The sequence below is a fragment of the Penaeus vannamei genome, chromosome 2 (assembly GCF_042767895.1).
Source record: "Penaeus vannamei isolate JL-2024 chromosome 2, ASM4276789v1, whole genome shotgun sequence".
Classification (NCBI taxonomy): domain Eukaryota; kingdom Metazoa; phylum Arthropoda; class Malacostraca; order Decapoda; family Penaeidae; genus Penaeus; species Penaeus vannamei.
The window spans coordinates 23,355,275-23,373,131 of record NC_091550.1 but is presented as its reverse complement, the minus strand read 5'-3'; the positions used below and the strand labels follow the sequence as shown (position 1 = coordinate 23,373,131).

At 51.1% G+C, this 17,857-nt stretch overlaps 1 protein-coding gene across 4 annotated transcripts in view; it reads left to right on the top strand.

The window, feature by feature from the left end:
* Nucleotides 1-17,647, top strand: part of LOC113825347 (uncoordinated protein 58) — a 78,741-nt gene extending 61,094 nt beyond the window's left edge. For all 4 annotated transcript variants that reach the window (XM_070131356.1, XM_070131352.1, XM_070131343.1 and 1 more), the window contains exons 2-3: nt 1,755-2,159; nt 16,950-17,647. In XM_070131356.1, coding sequence (XP_069987457.1) covers nt 1,968-2,159; nt 16,950-17,171 — 414 coding nt within the window. In that variant the 5' untranslated portion in view covers nt 1,755-1,967 and the 3' untranslated portion in view covers nt 17,172-17,647. The remainder of the gene's footprint in view (nt 1-1,754; nt 2,160-16,949) is intronic.
* The last annotated feature ends 210 nt before the right edge of the window (nt 17,648-17,857 follow it).

Genomic DNA, 17,857 nt, shown 5'->3' with positions numbered 1-17,857 from the left:
GGGTCGCCGCGCTCGACACGTGCTTGGCTGGGCATTCGTCGGGTATTTGGTCACATTTGGTGCGCGGCTCCGGTTGCTGTAGGGGCGCTCTGGCCTCGCGCGGCGCGGGCGAGGGCAAACGGGGCGGATGGGGGAGGGGAGGTCAGGTCCCTCCGGAAGTGGAGCGCATGGAAGGAGAGACGAGAGAAGTGAGGTCAGAGTGGGAGGTGCAGGAGGGGCAATAAGCAGATACCGGAATGGGAGTAGATAACGTAGGCGGAAGTAAAGAAATGAAACATGGCGGAAAAAGAGAAGAGATAATGGCAATAAAATAGAAGAAAATTGTAGCATGAAGATGACAGGGAAGTACAGGCGAAGGACAGCACAGAGCATTGGGAGAGATAGACACGGCGATAAAGAGTGGAATTCGACAGGTACAGGATAGTGGACATAGCAAGAGTAGATGGAATTTTAGGTCGAGATAAAAACAGAAAAAAATACAACGGAAATATTTCAACTGTCGAGAGCAATTCATCCGTTTGAAATGTCATTCTACTGAATTCACCAAAGATGATATCTTCAGCAGGAATTCAAAACTTAAGATGAAAGGAGGAGAGCTTGCCCGGGCGCCGCGTCCCGCCCCCGCCGACGAGCGCCGCGGGACAGGCCCGGGAAGGGTCGCAGTCAGAACGAGGCCGCCGACGCTATTTCTGTAGCCTTTTGTGGCCGCTGAGGTTGTTTACTCCTTGCCTGTTTTGCTTGAGGATAATCGCCGTCACGAGCCAACTTACCTGAAGGAAATCGTGTTTGTTTGCTTTCACTCTAGGTAAACGTCAAGCATCCCATAACTCCTGTCGATTCTCCTCGCCGTGACGAGAGGGTAATATTTTTGGCGGCGCTGCAAACACATCAAAGCCGTGTAGCGGGAACTTGGCCGGCCTCCAGGGCGTTTTTTGTTTGTTTTGTTTTGCTTTTAGTCGCGGGGTGTATAACGGTACTAAACCCGAAGGGATGCATCATTCCCGCGTGTCGGCTTCTTCAAGCACACTTCTTGTGGCCGGAAAACTCGGCTTCTGATGGAGGGCGAGCGGAGAGGGAGAGATGGATAGCTCTGGGGATATCTACGGGATTCTCGCGTAAGGTTTCATTTGTGTTCGTCCCTCCAGAATAAAATCTAGGGCTGTCAGCACAGGTCATTTGCACACGCAAACTTAATCACAATCAAATTGTTCTAGATATATGTGTCCGGGTCCGGCGCACGCGGGCCAATACAATGCGCACTGCTTCCGGGGCCTTCCTCAGTCTCGCAGCGAAAGACCTCAAGTCAAAAGTCATTATCAACGAAGATCAGCCCTCGCGAGACGCACATTGCCAGATGTCACCAGCAGTCATATTCAAGACCCTCCAACAATCTTTATGATCTTGGAGGAGCGATTTATCTCGGCCTTTTTCGGCGGGGGAATCGCGGAGTCGACACGATGATTAGGCGATGAAAGCCGAGCCACAGAAGCAGAAAATGAGTACATATAAGGCTTTAGTTTAGGATGATTGGAGGCTTCCATTACTCTCGTCACAAGAAAAATGTATTGGTTTCTTATTCTCAGCAGTATGTTTTTTTTTCTTGATTTGGCAAATGCAAATGAAAAAAACAACATAATGTTGACACAACTGAACAAAAGATGGAATAGATATGTTTAGTCTAAAGGGATTGGAATGCTTCTTCCTTCCCTCTTCCCTTCCTCCTCGTTCAAAACAATGTTTTTTTCTCCTTATAGTGAATTAGTGATGCTTCCTAGAAAACATGAAGTGGACGTAGAGAACTGAAAAAAACTATTTCAAAACATAATGAAAACTTCTTTCGTAAATACAGTTGGGTGAAAGAAGCAGAAAAGGAAGTGATAAAAAAAGAAGAAAGAGAAAAAGAGAAGCACTGGCAAACACGCATCCAGGTCGCCTCTGACGCGCCAGAAAAACAAATTCGCAACAAGATGCGCGAGGAAGGCGGGCAATGTGATAGCTGTGGTTACTACCTCAAGAATATCGTCAAATTCCTCATCAGCCACATAGGCCTCGTCTCGCTGGTCATAGGCTACACCATCGTGGGAGCCTTCACCTTCGAGAGACTCGAGGCCGAGCATGAACTCCAAATCAAGAAGAACATGTCGTCGGTGAGACTCAAGGTGAGTGAGCATCGCGTTCAGCCCGCGGACTGGCGGCGCCTCTTTCTCCGACGTCTCTTTCCTCCACCATCGTCATCTCCGTCTTTCTCCACCATCGTCATTTCCGTCTTTCTCCACCATCGTCATCTCCGTCTTTCTCCTCCATCGTCATCCCCGTCTTTCTCCTCCATCGTCATCTCCGTCTTTCTCCTCCATCGTCATCCCCGTCTTTCTCCTCCATCTTCATCCCCGTCTTTCTCCACCATCGTCATCCCCGTCTTTCTCCACCATCGTCATTTCCGTCTTTCTCCACCATCGTCATCTCCGTCTTTCTCCACCATCGTCATCTCCGTCTTTCTCCACCATCGTCATCTCCGTCTTTCTCCACCATCGTCATCTCCGTCTTTCTCCACCATCGTCATCTCCGTCTTTCTCCACCATCGTCATCCCCGTCTTTCTCCACCATCGTCATCCCCGTCATTCTCCACCATCGTCATCTCCGTCTTTCTCCACCATCGTCATCCCCGTCTTTCTCCACCATCGTCATTTCCGTCTTTCTCCACCATCGTCATTTCCGTCTTTCTCCACCATCGTCATCTCCGTCTTTCTCCACCATCGTCATCTCCGTCTTTCTCCACCATCGTCATCTCCGTCTTTCTCCACCATCGTCATCTCCGTCTTTCTCCACCATCGTCATCTCCGTCTTTCTCCACCATCGTCATCTCCGTCTTTCTCCACCATCGTCATTTCCGTCTTTCTCCACCATCGTCATCCCCGTCTTTCTCCACCATCGTCATCTCCGTCTTTCTCCACCATCGTCATCTCCGTCTTTCTCCACCATCGTCATCCCCGTCTTTCTCCACCATCGTCATCTCCGTCTTTCTCCACCATCGTCATCTCCGTCTTTCTCCACCATCGTCATCTCCGTCTTTCTCCACCATCGTCATCCCCGTCTTTCTCCACCATCGTCATTTCCGTCTTTCTCCACCATCGTCATCTCCGTCTTTCTCCACCATCGTCATCTCCGTCTTTCTCCACCATCGTCATTTCCGTCTTTCTCCACCATCGTCATCTCCGTCTTTCTCCACCATCGTCATCCCCGTCTTTCTCCACCATCGTCATCCCCGTCTTTCTCCACCATCGTCATCTCCGTCTTTCTCCACCATCGTCATCTCCGTCTTTCTCCTCCATCGTCATCCCCGTCTTTCTCCACCATCGTCATCCCCGTCTTTCTCCACCATCGTCATCTCCGTCTTTCTCCACCATCGTCATCTCCGTCTTTCTCCACCATCGTCATCCCCGTCTTTCTCCACCATCGTCATCCCCGTCTTTCTCCACCATCGTCATCTCCGTCTTTCTCCTCCATCGTCATCTCCGTCTTTCTCCACCATCGTCATCTCCGTCTTTCTCCTCCATCGTCATCTCCGTCTTTCTCCACCATCGTCATCCCCGTCTTTCTCCACCATCGTCATCCCCGTCTTTCTCCTCCATCGTCATCTCCGTCTTTCTCCTCCATCGTCATCTCCGTCTTTCTCCACCATCGTCATCTCCGTCTTTCTCCTCCATCGTCATCTCCGTCTTTCTCCTCCATCGTCATCTCCGTCTTTCTCCTCCATCGTCATCCCCGTCTTTCTCCACCATCGTCATCTCCGTCTTTCTCCACCATCGTCATCTCCGTCTTTCTCCACCATCGTCATCTCCGTCTTTCTCCACCATCGTCATCTCCGTCTTTCTCCACCATCGTCATCTTCGTCTTTCTCCACCATCGTCATCTCCGTCTTTCTCCTCCATCGTCATCTCCGTCTTTCTCCACCATCGTCATCTCCGTCTTTCTCCTCCATCGTCATCTCCGTCTTTCTCCTCCATCGTCATCTCCGTCTTTCTCCACCATCGTCATCTCCGTCTTTCTCCTCCATCGTCATCTCCGTCTTTCTCCTCCATCGTCATCTCCGTCTTTCTCCACCATCGTCATCTCCGTCTTTCTCCACCATCGTCATCTCCGTCTTTCTCCACCATCGTCATCTCCGTCTTTCTCCACCATCGTCATCTCCGTCTTTCTCCACCATCGTCATCTCCGTCTTTCTCCACCATCGTCATCTCCGTCTTTCTCCACCATCGTCATCCCCGTCTTTCTCCACCATCGTCATCTCCGTCTTTCTCCACCATCGTCATTTCCGTCTTTCTCCACCATCGTCATCCCCGTCTTTCTCCACCATCGTCATCCCCGTCTTTCTCCACCATCGTCATCTCCGTCTTTCTCCACCATCGTCATCTCCGTCTTTCTCCACCATCGTCATCTCCGTCTTTCTCCACCATCGTCATCTCCGTCTTTCTCCACCATCGTCATCTCCGTCTTTCTCCACCATCGTCATCTCCGTCTTTCTCCACCATCGTCATCTCCGTCTTTCTCCACCATCGTCATCTCCGTCTTTCTCCACCATCGCCATCTCCGTCTTTCTCCTCCATCGTCATCCCCGTCTTTCTCCACCATCGTCATCTCCGTCTTTCTCCACCATCGTCATTTCAGTCTTTCTCCACCATCGTCATCTCCGTCTTTCTCCACCATCGTCATCCCCGTCTTTCTCCACCATCGTCATCCCCGTCTTTCTCCACCATTGTCATCTCCGTCTTTCTCCACCATCGTCATCTCCGCCTTTTTCCACCATCGTCATCGTCTTTCTCCACCATCGTCATCTCCGTCTTTCTCCACCATCGTCATCCCCGTCTTTCTCCACCATCGTCATCTCCGTCTTTCTCCACCATCGTCATCTCCGTCTTTCTCCACCATCGTCATCTCCGTCTTTCTCCACCATCGTCATCTCCGTCTTTCTCCACCATCGTCATTTCCGTCTTTCTCCACCATCGTCATCTCCGTCTTTCTCCACCATCGTCATCTCCGTCTTTCTCCACCATCGTCATCTCCGTCTTTCTCCACCATCGTCATCTCCGTCTTTCTCCACCATCGTCATCTCCGTCTTTCTCCACCATCGTCATCTCCGTCTTTCTCCACCATCGTCATCTCCGTCTTTCTCCACCATCGTCATCCCCGTCTTTCTCCACCATCGTCATCTCCGTCTTTCTCCACCATCGTCATCCCCGTCTTTCTCCACCATCGTCATCTCCGTCTTTCTCCACCATCGTCATCTCCGTCTTTCTCCACCATCGTCATCCCCGTCTTTCTCCACCATCGTCATCTCCGTCTTTCTCCACCATCGTCATTTCCGTCTTTCTCCACCATCGTCCTTTCCGTCTTTCTCCACCATCGTCATCTCCGTCTTTCTCCACCATCGTCATCCCCGTCTTTCTCCACCATCGTCATCTCCGTCTTTCTCCACCATCGTCATCCCCGTCTTTCTCCACCATCGTCATCTCCGTCTTTCTCCACCATCGTCATCCCCGTCTTTCTCCACCATCGTCATCCCCGTCTTTCTCCACCATCGTCATCTCCGTCTTTCTCCACCATCGTCATCTCCGTCTTTCTCCACCATCGTCATTTCCGTCTTTCTCCACCATCGTCATCTCCGTCTTTCTCCACCATCGTCATCTCCGTCTTTCTCCACCATCGTCATCCCCGTCTTTCTCCACCATCGTCATCTCCGTCTTTCTCCATCATCGTCATCCCCGTCTTTCTCCACCATCGTCATCCCCGTCTTTCTCCACCATCGTCATTTCCGTCTTTCTCCACCATCGTCATCTCCGTCTTTCTCCACCATCGTCATCTCCGTCTTTCTCCACCATCGTCATCTCCGTCTTTCTCCACCATCGTCATCTCCGTCTTTCTCCACCATCGTCATCTCCGTCTTTCTCCACCATCGTCATTTCCGTCTTTCTCCACCATCGTCATCCCCGTCTTTCTCCACCATCGTCATCTCCGTCTTTCTCCACCATCGTCATCTCCGTCTTTCTCCACCATCGTCATCTCCGTCTTTCTCCACCATCGTCATCTCCGTCTTTCTCCACCATCGTCATCTCCGTCTTTCTCCACCATCGTCATCTCCGTCTTTCTCCACCATCGTCATCTCCGTCTTTCTCCACCATCGTCATCTCCGTCTTTCTCCACCATCGTCATCTCCGTCTTTCTCCACCATCGTCATCTCCGTCTTTCTCCTCCATCGTCATCCCCGTCTTTCTCCTCCATCGTCATCTCCGTCTTTCTCCACCATCGTCATCTCCGTCTTTCTCCACCATCGTCATCTCCGTCTTTCTCCACCATCGTCATCTCCGTCTTTCTCCACCATCGTCATCTCCGTCTTTCTCCACCATCGTCATCTCCGTCTTTCTCCACCATCGTCATTTCCGTCTTTCTCCACCATCGTCATCCCCGTCTTTCTCCACCATCGTCATCTCCGTCTTTCTCCTCCATCGTCATCCCCGTCTTTCTCCACCATCGTCATCTCCGTCTTTCTCCACCATCGTCATCTCCGTCTTTCTCCACCATCGTCATCTCCGTCTTTCTCCTCCATCGTCATCTCCGTCTTTCTCCACCATCGTCATCTCCGTCTTTCTCCACCATCGTCATCTCCGTCTTTCTCCACCATCGTCATCTCCGTCTTTCTCCACCATCGTCATCTCCGTCTTTCTCCACCATCGTCATCTCCGTCTTTCTCCACCATCGTCATCTCCGTCTTTCTCCACCATCGTCATCTCCGTCTTTCTCCACCATCGTCATCTCCGTCTTTCTCCACCATCGTCATTTCCGTCTTTCTCCACCATCGTCATTTCCGTCTTTCTCCTCCATCGTCATCTCCGTCTTTCTCCACCATCGTCATTTCCGTCTTTCTCCACCATCGTCATTTCCGTCTTTCTCCTCCATCGTCATCTCCGTCTTTCTCAACCATCGTCATCTCAGTCTTTCTCCACCATCGTCATTTCCGTCTTTCTCCACCATCGTCATCTCCGTCTTTCTCCACCATCGTCATCTCCGTCTTTCTCCACCATCGTCATCTCCGTCTTTCTCCACCATCGTAATCTCCGTCTTTCTCCACCATCGTCATCTCCGTCTTTCTCCTCCATCGTCATCCCCGTCTTTCTCCACCATCGTCATCTCCGTCTTTCTCCACCATCGTCATCTCCGTCTTTCTCCACCATCGTCCTTTCCGTCTTTCTCCACCATCGTCATCTCCGTCTTTCTCCACCATCGTCATCTCCGTCTTTCTCCACCATCGTCATTTCCGTCTTTCTCCACCATCGTCATCTCCGTCTTTCTCCACCATCGTCATCTCCGTCTTTCTCCACCATCGTCATCTCCGTCTTTCTCCACCATCGTCATCTCCGTCTTTCTCCACCATCGTCATCTCCGTCTTTCTCCACCATCGTCATCTCCGTCTTTCTCCACCATCGTCATCTCCGTCTTTCTCCACCATCGTCATCTCCGTCTTTCTCCACCATCGTCATCTCCGTCTTTCTCCACCATCGTCATCTCCGTCTTTCTCCACCATCGTCATCTCCGTCTTTCTCCACCATCGTCATCTCCGTCTTTCTCCACCATCGTCATCTCCGTCTTTCTCCACCATCGTCATCTCCGTCTTTCTCCACCATCGTCATCCCCGTCTTTCTCCACCATCGTCATCTCCGTCTTTCTCCACCATCGTCATCTCCGTCTTTCTCCACCATCGTCATCTCCGTCTTTCTCCACCATCGTCATCTCCGTCTTTCTCCACCATCGTCATCCCCGTCTTTCTCCACCATCGTCATCTCCGTCTTTCTCCACCATCGTCATCTCCGTCTTTCTCCACCATCGTCATCCCCGTCTTTCTCCACCATCGTCATCTCCGTCTTTCTCCACCATCGTCATTTCCGTCTTTATCCACCATCGTCCTTTCCGCCTTTCTCCACCATCGTCATCTCCGTCTTTCTCCACCATCGTCATCTCCGTCTTTCTCCACCATCGTCCTTTCCGTCTTTCTCCACCATCGTCCTTTCCGTCTTTCTCCACCATCGTCATCTCCGTCTTTCTCCACCATCGTCATTTCCGTCTTTCTCCTCCATCGTCATCTCCGTCTTTCTCCACCATCGTCATCTCCGTCTTTCTCCACCATCGTCATCTCCGTCTTTCTCCACCATCGTCATCCTCGTCTTTCTCCACCTACGTCATTTCCGTCTTTCTCCACCATCGTTATCCCTGTCTTTCTCCACCATCGTCATTTCCGTCTTTCTCCTCCATCGTCATTTCCGTCTTTCTCCACCATCGTCATCCCCGTCTTTCTCCACCATCGTCATTTCCGTCTTTCTCCTCCATCGTCAGCCCCGTCTTTCTCCACCATCGTCATCCCCGTCTTTCTCCTCCATCGTCATCGTCTTTCTCCTCCATCGTCATCCCCGTCTTTCTCCACCATCGTCATCCCCGTCTTTCTCCACCATCGTCATTTCCGTCTTTCTCCTCCATCGTCATCCCCGTCTTTCTCCACCATCGTCATCCCCGTCTTTCTCCACCATCGTCATTTCCGTCTTTCTCCACCATCGTCATCCCCGTCTTTCTCCACCATCGTCATCCCCGTCTTTCTCCACCATCGTCATCGTCTTTCTCCTCCATCGTCATCCCCGTCTTTCTCCACCATCGTCATTCCCGACTTTCTCCACCATCGTCATCTCTGTCTTTCTCCACCATCGTCATTTCCGTCTTTCTCCACCATCGTCATTTCCGTCTTTCTTCACCATTGTCATCTCCGTCTTTCTCCACCATCGTCATTTCCGTCTTTCTCCACCATCGTCATCCCCGTCTTTCTCCACCATCGTCATCCCCGTCTTTCTCCACCATCGTCATCTCCGTCTTTCTCCACCATCGTCATTTCCGTCTTTCTCCTCCATCGTCATCCCCGTCTTTCTCCACCATCGTCATCCCCGTCTTTCTCCACCATCGTCATCTCCGTCTTTCTCCTCCATCGTCATCTCCGTCTTTCTCCACCATCGTCATTTCCGTCTTTCTCCACCATCGTCATCCCCGTCTTTCTCCACCATCGTCATCCCCGTCTTTCTCCACCATCGTCATCTCCGTCTTTCTCCACCATCGTCATCTCCGTCTTTCTCCACCATCGTCATCCCCGTCTTTCTCCACCATCGTCATCCCCGTCTTTCTCCACCATCGTCATCTCCGTCTTTCTCCACCATCGTCATCCCCGTCTTTCTCCACCATCGTCATCTCCGTCTTTCTCCACCATCGTCATGTCCGTCTTTCTCCACCATCGTCATCCCCGTTTTTCTCCACCATCGTCATCCCCGTCTTTCTCCACCATCGTCATCTCCGTCTTTCTCCACCATCGTCATCCCCGTCTTTCTCCACCATCGTCATCTCCGTCTTTCTCCACCATCGTCATCCCCGTCTTTCTCCACCATCGTCATCTCCGTCTTTCTCCACCATCGTCATCTCCGTCTTTCTCCACCATCGTCATCTCCGTCTTTCTCCACCATCGTCATCTCCGTCTTTCTCCACCATCGTCATCTCCGTCTTTCTCCACCATCGTCATCCCCGTCTTTCTCCACCATCGTCATCTCCGTCTTTCTCCACCATCGTCATCTCCGTCTTTCTCCACCATCGTCATCTCCGTCTTTCTCCACCATCGTCATCTCCGTCTTTCTCCACCATCGTCATCTCCGTCTTTCTCCTCCATCGTCATCTCCGTCTTTCTCCACCATCGTCATCTCCGTCTTTCTCCACCATCGTCATCTCCGTCTTTCTCCACCATCGTCATCTCCGTCTTTCTCCACCATCGTCATCTCCGTCTTTCTCCACCATCGTCATCTCCGTCTTTCTCCACCATCGTCATCTCCGTCTTTCTCCACCATCGTCATCTCCGTCTTTCTCCACCATCGTCATCTCCGTCTTTCTCCACCATCGTCATCCCCGTCTTTCTCCACCATCGTCATCTCCGTCTTTCTCCACCATCGTCATCTCCGTCTTTCTCCACCATCGTCATCTCCGTCTTTCTCCACCATCGTCATCTCCGTCTTTCTCCACCATCGTCATCTCCGTCTTTCTCCACCATCGTCATTTCCGTCTTTCTCCACCATCGTCATCTCCGTCTTTCTCCACCATCGTCATCTCCGTCTTTCTCCACCATCGTCATCTCCGTCTTTCTCCACCATCGTCATCCCCGTCTTTCTCCACCATCGTCATCTCCGTCTTTCTCCACCATCGTCATCTCCGTCTTTCTCCACCATCGTCATCTCCGTCTTTCTCCACCATCGTCATCCCCGTCTTTCTCCACCATCGTCATCTCCGTCTTTCTCCACCATCGTCATCCCCGTCTTTCTCCACCATCGTCATCTCCGTCTTTCTCCACCATCGTCATCTCCGTCTTTCTCCACCATCGTCATCTCCGTCTTTCTCCACCATCGTCATCTCCGTCTTTCTCCACCATCGTCATCCCCGTCTTTCTCCACCATCGTCATCTCCGTCTTTCTCCACCATCGTCATCTCCGTCTTTCTCCACCATCGTCATCTCCGTCTTTCTCCTCCATCGTCATCCCCGTCTTTCTCCACCATCGTCATCCCCGTCTTTCTCCACCATCGTCATCTCCGTCTTTCTCCACCATCGTCATCCCCGTCTTTCTCCACCATCGTCATCCCCGTCTTTCTCCACCATCGTCATCTCCGTCTTTCTCCTCCATCGTCATCCCCGTCTTTCTCCACCATCGTCATCTCCGTCTTTCTCCACCATCGTCATGTCCGTCTTTCTCCACCATCGTCATCCCCGTCTTTCTCCACCATCGTCATCTCCGTCTTTCTCCACCATCGTCATTTCCGTCTTTCTCCTCCATCGTCATCCCCGTCTTTCTCCACCATCGTCATCCCCGTCTTTCTCCACCATCGTCATCTCCGTCTTTCTCCACCATCGTCATCTCCGTCTTTCTCCACCATCGTCATCCCCGTCTTTCTCCACCATCGTCATCTCCGTCTTTCTCCACCATCGTCATCTCCGTCTTTCTCCACCATCGTCATTTCCGTCTTTCTCCTCCATCGTCATCCCCGTCTTTCTCCACCATCGTCATCTCCGTCTTTCTCCTCCATCGTCATCCCCGTCTTTCTCCACCATCGTCATCTCCGTCTTTCTCCACCATCGTCATCTCCGTCTTTCTCCACCATCGTCATCTCCGTCTTTCTCCACCATCGTCATTTCCGTCTTTCTCCACCATCGTCATCTCCGTCTTTCTCCACCATCGTCATCTCCGTCTTTCTCCACCATCGTCATCTCCGTCTTTCTCCACCATCGTCATCCCCGTCTTTCTCCACCATCGTCATTTCCGTCTTTCTCCACCATCGTCATTTCCGTCTTTCTCCTCCATCGTCATCTCCGTCTTTCTCCACCATCGTCATCCCCGTCTTTCTCCACCATCGTCATCCCCGTCTTTCTCCACCATCGTCATCCCCGTCTTTCTCCACCATCGTCATCTCCGTCTTTCTCCTCCATCGTCATCTCCGTCTTTCTCCACCATCGTCATCTCCGTCTTTCTCCACCATCGTCATCTCCGTCTTTCTCCACCATCGTCATCTCCGTCTTTCTCCACCATCGTCATCTCCGTCTTTCTCCACCATCGTCATCTCCGTCTTTCTCCACCATCGTCATCTCCGTCTTTCTCCTCCATCGTCATCTCCGTCTTTCTCCACCATCGTCATCTCCGTCTTTCTCCACCATCGTCATCTCCGTCTTTCTCCACCATCGTCATCTCCGTCTTTCTCCACCATCGTCATCTCCGTCTTTCTCCACCATCGTCATCTCCGTCTTTCTCCACCATCGTCATCTCCGTCTTTCTCCACCATCGTCATCTCCGTCTTTCTCCACCATCGTCATCTCCGTCTTTCTCCACCATCGTCATCTCCGTCTTTCTCCACCATCGTCATCTCCGTCTTTCTCCACCATCGTCATCTCCGTCTTTCTCCACCATCGTCATCTCCGTCTTTCTCCTCCATCGTCATCTCCGTCTTTCTCCACCATCGTCATCTCCGTCTTTCTCCTCCATCGTCATCTCCGTCTTTCTCCACCATCGTCATCTCCGTCTTTCTCCACCATCGTCATCTCCGTCTTTCTCCACCATCGTCATCCCCGTCTTTCTCCACCATCGTCATCCCCGTCTTTCTCCACCATCGTCATCTCCGTCTTTCTCCACCATCGTCATCTCCGTCTTTCTCCACCATCGTCATTTCCGTCTTTCTCCTCCATCGTCATCCCCGTCTTTCTCCACCATCGTCATCCCCGTCTTTCTCCACCATCGTCATCTCCGTCTTTCTCCTCCATCGTCATCCCCGTCTTTCTCCACCATCGTCATCCCCGTCTTTCTCCACCATCGTCATTTCCGTCTTTCTCCTCCATCGTCATCCCCGTCTTTCTCCACCATCGTCATCTCCGTCTTTCTCCACCATCGTCATTTCCGTCTTTCTCCACCATCGTCATCTCCGTCTTTCTCCACCATCGTCATCCCCGTCTTTCTCCACCATCGTCATCTCCGTCTTTCTCCACCATCGTCATCTCCGTCTTTCTCCACCATCGTCATCTCCGTCTTTCTCCACCATCGTCATCCCCGTCTTTCTCCACCATCGTCATCCCCGTCTTTCTCCACCATCGTCATCTCCGTCTTTCTCCACCATCGTCATCTCCGTCTTTCTCCTCCATCGTCATCTCCGTCTTTCTCCACCATCGTCATCCCCGTCTTTCTCCACCATCGTCATCTCCGTCTTTCTCCACCATCGTCATCCCCGTCTTTCTCCACCATCGTCATCTCCGTCTTTCTCCACCATCGTCATCCCCGTCTTTCTCCACCATCGTCATCTCCGTCTTTCTCCACCATCGTCATTTCCGTCTTTCTCCACCATCGTCATCCCCGTCTTTCTCCACCATCGTCATCTCCGTCTTTCTCCACCATCGTCATCCCCGTCTTTCTCCTCCATCGTCATCCCCGTCTTTCTCCACCATCGTCATCTCCGTCTTTCTCCTCCATCGTCATCTCCGTCTTTCTCCACCATCGTCATCTCCGTCTTTCTCCACCATCGTCATCTCCGTCTTTCTCCACCATCGTCATCCCCGTCTTTCTCCACCATCGTCATCTCCGTCTTTCTCCACCATCGTCATTTCCGTATTTCTCCAACATCGTCATCTCCGTCTTTCTCCACCATCGTCATTTCCGGCTTTCTCCACCATCGTCATTTCCGCCTTTCTCCACCATCGCCATCTCCGTCTTTCTCCTCCATCGTCATCTCCGTCTTTCTCCACCATCGTCATCCCCGTCTTTCTCCACCATCGTCATTTCCGTCTTTCTCCACCATCGTCATTTCCGTCTTTCTCCACCATCGTCATCTCCGTCTTTCTCCACCATCGTCATCCCCGTCTTTCTCCACCATCGTCATCTCCGTCTTTCTCCACCATCGTCATCTCCGTCTTTCTCCACCATCGTCATCTCCGTCTTTCTCCACCATCGTCATCTCCGTCTTTCTCCACCATCGTCATCTCCGTCTTTCTCCACCATCGTCATCTCCGTCTTTCTCCACCATCGTCATCTCCGTCTTTCTCCACCATCGTCATCTCCGTCTTTCTCCACCATCGTCATTTCCGTCTTTCTCCACCATCGTCATCTCCGTCTTTCTCCACCATCGTCATCCCCGTCTTTCTCCACCATCGTCATCCCCGTCTTTCTCCACCATCGTCCTTTCCGTCTTTCTCCACCATCGTCATCTCCGTCTTTCTCCTCCATCGTCATCTCCGTCTTTCTCCACCATCGTCATCTCCGTCTTTCTCCTCCATCGTCATCTCCGTCTTTCTCCACCATCGTCATCTCCGTCTTTCTCCACCATCGTCATCTCCGTCTTTCTCCACCATCGTCATCTCCGTCTTTCTCCACCATCGTCATCTCCGTCTTTCTCCACCATCGTCATCTCCGTCTTTCTCCACCATCGTCATCTCCGTCTTTCTCCACCATCGTCATCTCCGTCTTTCTCCACCATCGTCATTTCCGTCTTTCTCCACCATCGTCATCCCCGTCTTTCTCCACCATCGTCATTTCCGTCTTTCTCCACCATCGTCATCTCCGTCTTTCTCCACCATCGTCATCCCCGTCTTTCTCCACCATCGTCATCTCCGTCTTTCTCCACCATCGTCATCTCCGTCTTTCTCCACCATCGTCATCTCCGTCTTTCTCCACCATCGTCATCTCCGTCTTTCTCCACCATCGTCATCTCCGTCTTTCTCCACCATCGTCATCTCCGTCTTTCTCCACCATCGTCATCTCCGTCTTTCTCCACCATCGTCATCTCCGTCTTTCTCCACCATCGTCATCTCCGTCTTTCTCCACCATCGTCATCTCCGTCTTTCTCCATCATCGTCATCTCCGTCTTTCTCCACCATCGTCATCTCCGTCTTTCTCCACCATCGTCATCTCTGTCTTTCTCCACCATCGTCATCTCTGTCTTTCTCCACCATCGTCATCTCCGTCTTTCTCCACCATCGTCATCCCCGTCTTTCTCCACCATCGTCATCTCCGTCTTTCTCCACCATCGTCATCTCTGTCTTTCTCCACCATCGTCATCTCTGTCTTTCTCCACCATCGTCATCTCTGTCTTTCTCCACCATCGTCATCTCCGTCTTTCTCCACCATCGTCATCTCCGTCTTTCTCCACCATCGTCATCCCCGTCTTTCTCCACCATCGTCATCTCCGTCTTTCTCCACCATCGTCATCTCCGTCTTTCTCCACCATCGTTATCCCTGTCTTTCTCCACCATCGTCATGTCCGTCTTTCTCCACCATCGTCATCTCCGTCTTTCTCCACCATCGTCATCTCTGTCTTTCTCCACCATCGTCATCCCCGTCTTTCTCCACCATCGTCATCTCCGTCTTTCTCCACCATCGTTATCCCTGTCTTTCTCCACCATCGTCATGTCCGTCTTTCTCCACCATCGTCATCCCCGTCTTTCTCCTCCATCGTCATCTCCGTCTTTCTCCACCATCTTCATTTCTGTCTTTCTCCACCATCGTCATCCCCGTCTTTCTTCACCATCGTCATCTCCTTCTTTCTCCACCATCGTCATTTCCGTCTTTCTTCACCATCGTCATCTCCGTCTTTCTCCACCATCGTCATCTCCGTCTTTCTCCACCATCGTCATCTCCGTCTTTCTCCACCATCGTCATCTCCGTCTTTCTCCACCATCGTCATCTCCGTCTTTCTTCACCATCGTCATCTCCGTCTTTCTCCACCATCGTCATCTCCGTCTTTCTCCACCATCGTCATCTCCGTCTTTCTCCACCATCGTCATCTCCGTCTTTCTCCACCATCGTCATCTCCGTCTTTCTCCACCATCGTCATCTCCGTCTTTCTCCACCATCGTCATCTCCGTCTTTCTTCACCATCGTCATCTCCGTCTTTCTCCACCATCGTCATCTCCGTCTTTCTTCACCATCGTCATCTCCGTCTTTCTCCACCATCGTCATCTCCGTCTTTCTTCACCATCGTCATTTCCGTCTTTCTTCTCCATCGCCATTTCCGTCTTTCTCCACCATCGTCATCCCCGTCTTTCTTCACCATCGTTATCTCCTTCTTTCTTCATCATCGTCATCTCCGTCTTTCTCCACCATCGTCATTTCCGTCTTTCTCCATCATCGTCATCTCCGTCTTTCTGCACCAACATCCATTTCCTCCACCATTGTCATCTCCGTCTTTCTCCATCGTCGTCATCTCCGTCTTTCTCCATCATCGTCATCTCCGTCTTTCTTCACTAACATCCATTTCCTCAACCATCGTCATCTCCGTCTTTCTCCACCATCGTCATCTCCGTCTTTCTCCATCATCGTCATCTCCGTCTTTCTCCACCAACATCCATTTCCCCTCACCATCGTCATCTCCGTCTTTCTCCACCATCGTCATCTCCGTCTTTCTCCACCATCGTCATCTCCGTCTTTCTCCACCATCGTCATCTCCGTCTTTCTCCTCCATCGTCGTCTCCGTCTTTCTCCACCATCGTCATCTCCGTCTTTCTCCACCATCGTCATCTCCGTCTTTCTCCATCATCGTCATCTCCGTCTCTCTCCACCAACATCCATTTCCTCCACGATCGTCATTTCCGGCTTTCTCCATCATCGTCATCGTCTTTCTCCACCATTGTCATCTCTGTCTTTCTCTATCATCTTTCTCCACCAACATCCATTTCCTTCACTATCGCTATCTCCGTCTTTCTCCACCATCGTCATCTCCGTCTTTCTCCATCATCGTTATCCTCTTTCTCCACTATTGTCATCTCCGTCTTTCCCCATCATCTTTGTCCACCAACATTCATTTCCTCCACTATCGCCATTTCTGTCTTTCTCCTCCATCATCTCCTATTTCCTCCGTCATCATCACCATCTCAGCTCGTAGAGTAGAAGGTCTATATAAACTTATGTAGACCTTGGCGAATATGTTTGTTGTTGTCGTACTGTCAGTGATAATAGTAACGGCAGTAATACTCGTTACAGTCGTTAGAATAAGGTCTGACAGTGATCCTAATAAGGATTCATGGCGATCATGATGATACCATTAACAACAGCACTGAAGGGAGGTCTAAGGAAACGTGTCTGTGGCGACAGCCTTTTCGCTCCGGTGCTTCTTGAAGGCCTGAAGGAATTCGTTTTTCCTCTTGTCCGTTATTTTTATTTACAGTTTGAGGAATATGAATTTATTAAAATAACTATGCTAATTATGATAAATATGAATATCCTGGATGAAATGATCATTAAAATGAATAAATAAAAGTAACCAATAAAGTAGTAATCAGAAATATTTACTAGTTGCGTTCCCCCGCTCCCTCCTCTCCTCCCGCATGCCCCTAACCCCGCCCTCGCTTCCTCCCGCAGGTGACGGACGACCTGTGGGTCATCACGGACGACATGAAGGTCCTGAACGAGAGCATGTGGGCGGCGTCGGTGCGGGAGCGGCTCAAGCTGTTCGAGCGCTCCCTCATCAGCGCCATCAAGAACGACGGCTGGGACGGCTCCGAGGACCTCAACACGCAGCAGTGGACCTTCGCCGGCGCCCTCTTCTACTCCATCATCCTCATCACCACCATCGGTGAGTAGCGCCGCCCTCGGCCTCGCGGCGTCGAGGCTCTAGTCCCTCGGTGTCTCCTCGGGGCTCGGCGCCCTTCCTTGCTGGCGGATGATTTCGTTTTCTTGTTTCTGCTATTATCATTATTAGTATCATTACTTCTACCAGTTTCACCAGTCACCATCGGAACCACCATCATCAACGCATCCATAACCACTAATACCATCACCATCATTACCACCACCAGTACCGCCATGACCATCACCGCCAGCACTATCGCCATCATCACCAGCACCACCTGTCCTCCCTCCCTACACTATTTCTTCTCCACAACGACGCTAACATCATCCACGACGCCGCGTCTCTGCCTCTCTCCTACACAAAGCTTTTCATAAGAGAAGAAAAGATCCAAACAAAGAAAGGCAAAGCTCTCTCAACGCGGAAGTCCTTCTTATAGCAAAAGCTTAATCCTACGGCTCTTGAATTTGCTCGTTGGAGCCTTCACTGGATTGAAAATGAGATTCCTCGCGTTCTTTGGTTAAATGAAAAGTCATTAATGTTAGTACTAAGTCCTTAATGTTGATACTAACTTCAGCAAAGCATAGTTTCTTATGCTTCGAATTTAAGATGCTAAAGAGATTCCGAAACTCTTGAAAGTTTCGAATTATAATTGAAAGTAGATATGGTTTTGTTGATCTGTAATCCTCCAATATTACCT